The sequence below is a fragment of the Vigna unguiculata genome, chromosome 6 (genome assembly GCF_004118075.2).
Source record: "Vigna unguiculata cultivar IT97K-499-35 chromosome 6, ASM411807v1, whole genome shotgun sequence".
NCBI lineage: Eukaryota > Viridiplantae > Streptophyta > Magnoliopsida > Fabales > Fabaceae > Vigna > Vigna unguiculata.
In genome coordinates this window covers 25,227,270-25,235,694 of record NC_040284.1, presented here as the reverse complement: position 1 = coordinate 25,235,694, position 8,425 = coordinate 25,227,270, and the positions used below count along the sequence as shown (strand labels likewise).

General features: G+C 34.3%; 1 protein-coding gene across 1 annotated transcript; it reads left to right on the top strand.

Annotated features, from left to right (window-relative positions):
* Positions 1–4,655: 4,655 nt before the first annotated feature.
* LOC114187922 (transcription factor bHLH13-like) lies at positions 4,656–7,423 on the top strand. Its single transcript, XM_028076342.1, has one exon. The coding sequence runs from the start codon at positions 5,158–5,160 to the stop codon at positions 6,991–6,993; it is 1,836 nt and encodes a 611-aa protein (XP_027932143.1). The 5' UTR covers positions 4,656–5,157; the 3' UTR covers positions 6,994–7,423.
* Positions 7,424–8,425: the final 1,002 nt, after the last annotated feature.

Here is an 8,425-nt window from a genome sequence, read left to right as displayed (position 1 = left end):
GGCTAGTTGCATTTGGAAGCCTGTCTCACGATTGGGTTCATTTTTCTGCCCAAAGAGCGAACTTATTTATTGGAACTGTGTACAGGGCCCAATTTTGCGAAAATTGCAAAGCCGACTTCCGAAATTTCAGGCCAGATAAAGTGTTTTTTCTATTTGTATTGGTGAAAGAACTATTTATCAAAGTAAATCTCAAGGAACTCAAATCTAGTAATATTACTGTTCCAAACATATATTCATATTTAATTTGGATATTATTTTTAAAAAATATAATTAATTTTTTTTATAAATTTAAAAAGTTAATTAATAGTAGATCTGTGCATTTCGGTGTATTTTTGTATGTTAAAACAATCATAACATTTTCTTTTTCAAAGGAACTGTATCTTTCTATTCATAATATGTGTTTTGGATAAGTAAAATGTAAATTATTATTATTATATATATATATATATATATATATATATATATATATATATATTTAGTTTAAGTTAATATTATTAACAGAATGATTATTTTTAGTTGTGATTTTGCAGTAAAGTTTTTTGAAAATAATTAGTCTAGAAAATTCTGTTATTATTGGAGAGATTATCTGTCAAATTCAGTTTTGAAGAAAAAGAATATATAAGAAATGGTTTATTAAAGTAAAAATAAACTAAACAAATGTACAATGAACATGTATTCGAAACATAATTATTTAAAAATAAAAAATAGATTCCGTAGGTAATAAAAGACTGTGAGAGGTCAAAGAAATTATTTGAGATATTTCAAGAAAATTTCACTGCAAATACATAGGAAATATTTAATTCCAAATACATAAGAAATTTTCATAAATCTAAAAGTAAAAAGTATGAAACAAGATCAATATAATTTTACCTGTTAATTTTTTAAAAGTTTTTTTTGAAAGAAGAGATGATGATATGATTGTATTGGCAATGGATTATTGGACGACGCGGCGGTTTGCATTGCTAAGTGCAACGTAACTTTAGGCACGCAACGTAACTTTAATGCACACGCCATCCTTGTGTTACCAATATTCTCTCTTTCTCTCTCTTATTATTCAATTCAGAGAGGTTTAAATGCACTTCACGTGCTTCATCCACTCAGTTCCGATCCCCTTCACGTGCCTTTCATGAGTGGGCCCACACGGCTTATCGTCTTCAAAGCTTAAGATGAATGATCTAGATCAAGACACGTGGAGAGGTGAGTTCCAAAATGAGGCACGTGTGAATAAGTGTGATGCTTGGAAACGTGTTCGATGGAAGCCTCACTGTTTGCGTGACGCTCCAGCTGGCTGGCACCGCACACCGTTCTGTTCTTTTCACGCGCCACCAATGCATCTCATCTTAGTGTGGTGATGAAATCAAAGCCTTTATCCAGTATCTGCCAAAATCACCATGTGATTTTTTTAACCGTTTTCCACTTGCCCAACCATGTTTCTTTAAAAAAAAACATTTTTTTTTCTTTTTCTTATTCGATACTATGTACTATTTTAAAAGAAAATCATTCCATATTTAAGTAAAAAATTGCAGTACTCATTCCAAATTCCAGTACATCATAAGATGTATTTTCAAAATTATTGACAGAAATTGATTTTCTTTTTTATTTCTTTTACCTATACTCCTAACAACTCTTGCTAACATGATCCATTTTAAATCATTAGTAACACTATTAAAATAAGCTCACATATTTAACAAGATTCTTTGATTGCTTATACGCTAATTAAGCTAAATTCTAAAATCATATTGGTTTAATTCTTAACTACGTGTACAATTTCTTCACTGAAAACATCAAATTTATTTCAATATTTTATATTGCTCCGGCAGAATAACTTTTTATGCTGTTAGCAGATAGGTGAGCGTTGAGTGCACAGAAAATATATACACTCCATTTTAAATATACAACCAATTAATTATTTATTTCAATTTTTAAAAGCAATTTATTGGGTGCTGATTAATCTTTATTGTTCTAAAACAAGTATAGTTATTTGAATCATTTGATTCTATAAATTGCAACTAATAAGTTTAATTAGGAACTTCAGTTTCAGTTTAATTTTCGAGGCACTAATTTGATAATTTCACTAATATATTTATAATTAAAACTGTAAACACAAACAAATATTTAATATTTTAACTTTTAAAATTCAAAGGCAATAACATTTTTTTTCTAACAGCAAAAAAAAAAAAAACAAGGGTCAATACGGGTCTCCATCAATATAATCTGTTTCGGTACTTAACTTCAAAGTATACGAATTAAATATAATAAAAAAAACACCAACAACTTCAGTTTTGGGTCACTTTTAGCTTTTGTTAGCCTTGTGTTCCACTCAAATTAGAAGCGCAATGAGGTATATTGCGTTTTTATCTTGAGAATTCTAAAGAAACCAAAATGTGTACAATTTCCTAGGAATCATCTTTTGTTTAACTTTTGACATCATGGTTTGTTAAATTAATGTTTTTGAAGGGTTTGGTTGTTTTTCTTTTGATTAATTAAGGTTTGGAAACAGCATGCAGCACTTGGTCAAAACCGCTTTTACTTTCTTGGTGATCACACTTGTCTTTACATGGTATAATAGTAACAGACCCATCAGAGAAAGAGGGAGACGAGTGAAAGTTTTAAAATAATCGAAAGATAACAAAATCCAGTACAAGTTTTTATTGTTACAAAACTTCACAACAATATAAAATGATAGGTTGGCCTCTGACCCAAACATTAGAGTATACAAAAAAACTCTTGTTAGAAGAAATCAACTCTGTAGTTGGATCCTACTAATGTGAGTCACACAGGTTTAGTCTCTTGAATACATAACACAACTTTATTCTGATATCTTATAGATTTAATAACACCTGGAGAAAATGTCTTCAACAAAAACATCGAATCTAAACCTATCAATCTCAATTTATTTTATTGGGAGTAGTTAAAATAAAATATATGATATAAATTTTGTTTGAATATTTGTTTTTGTTAGAATTCTCAAATACATCAGAAATAATTTTAATTTAAAGTACATAAGTGAATATGAATTTTGTCTTGTGATTCAGTTTTATGAGATTGAGTTAGATTTAAAATTTATATTTTATCATATGAGTTATAGATATTGAGAGATTGTCATTCTATATATGACATTAGTCTTACACATATAAGACATTTAATATAACTTTTAACCTAAAATCTTAAGGCAGTATGGACCTTTATTTTTATATAATGTTTAACTTTGTCTATTCTATCTAATATGAAACTTTGACTCACAATTGTATTATTTCAAACAATCTTCTCTCAAGGGTGAGTCTCCTATTTTTTTAATTTTTCATTCTTTATTTCATATGGTATATTTCCCTCTATTTTTATTATGGTTATACGGTCAATTAATCCTATAACCTTTTTTATGTTATGTTTATGCGATCAATCATTCTAAACCGTCGATTCTTATATTAATGTTGGAATTATATTTTATCATAATATAGATAATAAAAGTATATAACTAAATGTAAGTTCATCATACAAATCACATATTCGTAGGATTAAATTAAATTTAGAGTTTAACTTTTAATATTTTTTAATTATAAAAAAGAAAAAGAAAATAAAATAATTTTATAAATGAAAAGTAACTTAATGCACGTTACCTTTCTTGCTTCTTGTTTGCAACTGTTTGTAGGTAGAAGACCCTAGCAACCACATGACGCAGATAATGATGTGGAGGCCTTCATACTCACTCTCCTGCAAATGCTCCTTTATCCAAACATTTGCAATGCCTCACTCAGGTTAACTTCAACACATTATCTTAAAATATGTTACCGTTTCAAACCGAAAGAGAATACTTCCATATGAACCATAAAAGAAAAAAAACATTTTTTTTTGTCTCATAAGTATATGTTTTCTACATTTAAACTATTAAAAATAACTTTTTGGGCGTGTGTTTTTATTAGCTTTTCCAGTGTATTTTAGAATCATAATAGGTAAAATATGATCAAGTTATAATTTAAACTTATTTGTAAAAACTAAATGCTTATTCCTTTTTCATTTATATTTTAATTGTTTTACCATCAATTAAACCAATTATTGTAACTAAATGTAAAAACTTTAACGTATGTACATGTATTTTTCTTTAAGATTAAAAACATGTTATTAGTATATTTTATTTTTATTATCATTTAAATGGTTTAATCTAACTTTTTTTCGTAATCATTTCCAACACCGTTACTTGAATTTTAATATTTTTAAAAAATATCAGTGGTTAATAATAATAATAATAATAATGATCTTAAATTTAAAAAATATAATTTATATATTCAAACCGTTTATTTATCACATATTTGAAAGTTCTATTTATTATATATCTTATCATACAATAAACATGTATACTATACCATATATAGGCTAAAATAATATTTGTTCAACGATTCTTCTGCCCTCAAATATAAAATACATAGCAGTATTTAAATGCTTTCTTTTCAATCAAACGTGGATAAATGAATAAAAAACGTGGATAAGAAAATTTGACAATATGTTCCATTTAATTAAATAATAAGAAAAAAAAAGGGTGTTGAGGGCAGGAGGCATGGTTTGATAATTGTTGCATACTAACTATGGTAAAGTGAGAAAGGTAGGTTGACCTAACCATGGTTTAACGTTTTGCGTTTTGCAGTTAGAAGTTGTAGAGACTATAGCAGAGTGTAACCTGCATCTTTCAATTCTCTCTCTTCTCGTGTGTTTCTCCTTCTCTACCCTTCGTGCCTTGCTCTCTCTTCCTTCTCCTTTTCTCCAATTTTCACATTCCGTTACCAACCAAGCAACAAAACACTCTTTTCTTTTCATTCGGTGGCGACACACCTCCTTGTCTCTCCTTTTGTTTCCTTCCACTCGCAGTTTTTTCCGAATGTGTGTTTCCCCTCACAACTTTCCTTTCTCGTCCAGTTTTGTCTCCCCTTTCCCAGCTTAACCTCATAACTGAATCCCACTTCCTGTTTCTATCTTTGTCTCTCTGTTTTTGTTTTGGCTTTGGTCGGCGAAGCCCAAATCTCAAAGATCTGAGAGCGCCTTCATGAGATGGAAGCGGACAGACAGTTGCATTTCGGTTATTAAAGGAGGTTTGTGGTGTTCGATTGAGGCGTTGAAAACTTGAGATAATTGGTTGGTGGGTGGTAGTTTTAATTTGTTTAGGAGATGAAGATTGACGCGGGGTTAGGGCGCGTGGTGTGGGACGAGGGGGAGAAGGCCATGGTTGGGGCTGTTCTTGGTGGTCGAGCTCTGGAGTTCTTAACGACAAACTCCGTGTCGAATGAGAGTGTTTTAATGGCGGTTGGGAGCGACGAGGGACTTCAGAACAAGCTCTCGGATCTGGTGGAGCGTCCCAACGACTCAAATTTCAGTTGGAATTACGCGATTTTCTGGCAGCTCTCGCAGTCGAAATCCGGTGACTGGGTTTTGGGTTGGGGAGACGGGTGCTGCAGGGAACCCAACGAAGAAGAGGAGGGTGCGGTGAGAGGAAAGCTGAGGCTTCTTCGCGTGGACGAGGAGATGCAGCAGAGGATGAGGAAGGGGGTGTTGCAGAAACTGCACACTACTTTTGGAGGTTCGGATGAGGACAATTACGCCTTTGGCCTCGATCACGTGACCGACACCGAGATGTTCTTCCTTGCTTCCATGTACTTCTCTTTCCCTCGGGGGCATGGTGGCCCAGGTAAGTGCTTCGTTTCCGGGAAGCATTTATGGCTGAAATCTATTTCTGATTACTGCGTGCGGTCTTCCTTGGTTAAATCCGCTGGAATTCAGACCATTGTTATGATCCCTACCGATTTGGGAGTGGTGGAGTTGGGTTCTGTGAGAGTATTACCCGAGAGTTTTGAACTCGTGCAGGCCGTTAAAGCTGTGTTCTCCACGCAGTGTTCGCCGTACCCTGGGGTGAACGTGAGCGCCGGAGGGAACGCCGTTTTTACCGGTTTGGCAATTGGGGATGGTAGTAAGGTAGATGGCGGAGTTCCAATTCCCAAACTTTTTGCAAACGCATCTGGCAATCGGACACATTTCAGAGAGAAACTTGCAGTTAGAAAAATGGATGATAACAGGCCCTGGGCAGGCCATGGCCTCCCCAATGGGAACAACCTTAGCAACAATCCGAATGCAAGGAATGGTCTTCATGTTCCGGGTTGGGCAGTGAATTCGGGTGTGAGACAGGGTGGTCCTGTTGAGATTTTTGCTTCGAGGGCATCCTCGAGCAGTGTTGCAGCGGAGCTGGCTAATGGTGGTAGACAGGATTTCAGGCTGGGCAACGGCTATCAAGCTCAAAGGCAGGTGCAAATGCAAATTGATTTTACCGGAGCCACTTCTAGGCCCTCTCATGTGAGACCGGTTGTTGGTGATTCAGAGCTTTCTGATGTTGAGGCCTCTTGCAAGGAGGAGCAACCCAGTGTTTTGGGTGAAAGGAAGCCCAGAAAGCGGGGTAGGAAACCTGCTAATGGAAGGGAAGAACCCCTGAATCATGTGGAGGCCGAGAGGCAGAGACGTGAGAAGCTCAACCAACGGTTCTATGCATTGAGATCTGTGGTCCCTAATATCTCCAAGATGGACAAAGCTTCGTTGTTGGGCGATGCCATTGCCTACATCAACGAGCTTCAGGCGAAGGTCAAGATCATGGAGACTGAAAGAGAGAGATTTGGAAGCACCTCGAAGGATGGATCAGTTTTGGAAGCTAATTCAAGATCTGAAAATAAAAATCAAGAGAAAGAAGCTCCTGACGTGGATATTGAAGCAGCTCAAGATGAGGTAACTGTAAAGGTGAGTTGTCCTTTTGATACTCACCCTGTTTCCAAAGTAATTCAAACACTCAGAGAGGCACAAATCAGTGTTGTAGAATCAAAACTTGCTGCCGCAAATGATACTGTTTTCCACACATTTGTAATTAAGTCCAAAGGACCCGAACAACTTACAAAGGACAAGTTGATTGCTGTTTTTTCCCCACCAGAATCCAACCAATTGCAGCCATTGTCATCAGTTGGATAACAAAGGAACTGCAGTTTAGCAGTTTAGCATAGGCAATAGGGATTCATACATAGAGAAAAACCGATTTCTAAAGCTTCCTCAGAAATTTTTGTTACACCGGGAGGATCTAAAAGTACAAGCGGTGGGAACTAGAGTAGTAGAATAATAGTTCCCATTAACCATGTAGGCAGCCATTTTATGTTTTGTCTATAGTGTATACACATCAGAAATATTGTTCCTGTTATGTCAATTATTTTATTTAGTTTAACCAATTTAGTTGTTATGGGTAAAGAGTTTGTTTATATGTCTGATATCATGTTTTTAAGGTTTTCTTTTTCACTCTTGTCCCGAGGGGAGAGTATTAGTTAATTTTTTGATTTTTTTTTATATTGTTTAGATGTGTTCTTTCTTACTAGAAACACATATAATTGTAAATCGTTTTTATTCTGTATGTTTTAAGTTGTTTTTCCCTTCATAAGTATTCAAGTACACTTGTTTCTCTGGTTTTGGTTGTGTTTTATTCGTTATCCTGGAGAGTTTGTCTTTCCTGTCTTTCCAATCTCCACGAGGACATAAATAATAATAATAATCTGAAAGAGTGACATGGGAGAACTTAAATGCTTTATTTACTATGAGCTTGGACATAAGGTGAACCTTCATTATTTGGTTGACTAGTGGCAGTGTAGAGATAAGAAACTGAACATTTATGCAAAGTGAGTGGATTGTATTTTGTGGTACAAGTTGCACTTAATTTGTTTGATTTTGTTTCGTTCCCCACTCACTTTATCTGCAACCAAATGAGTCCGAATATTTGATGCACATGAAAAGGAAGAAAAGTATTGCCATATTGGTACTGCTCTTAAATTCTTGACCGTTCCTTTGTTATTACTACCTTTCTATGGAAATTGAGGTATCTCTATTTCATGTACAGAAAGGAACATTAGGCTAAAAGGCTATCTAGGAAAAAAAGAAAAAAAATAAGGAAGCTAAACTTGTCCTATTTATTTTATTAATATTCCCGGGCAGGAAATAAAATATACGAAAACACAAGTACCGTTCTGCAAAAATAATAATACTAGCATATAGCATAGCATTGTGTTGAGTGGTCCTGCATCATAGGTGTCGGTGTCCCTGTTTTGAAATTTGATATTGTGGAAAATGTTCACGTGCTAAGGTACTTTTACTAATGAGTTCTGCAATGACAACAATCATGTGGTGCATGTGTTGCCTTTCTAAAGTGATTGAAACTTGCAACTTGGAAAAAATAAAAACAAATAACAAATAAAAGAAAATTGATTAAAAAAAGAACAGTTGTGTGACTAAACGCAGCGTCCAGCCACCCTCAACAAACCCCATTCGTGTTTCTTTCCACATGAGCAGTGACTTCTGTTTATACGGATGGTGATGAAATCACGACCAGTACGTTAGTACCTATCTCACGATTAGTATGTGT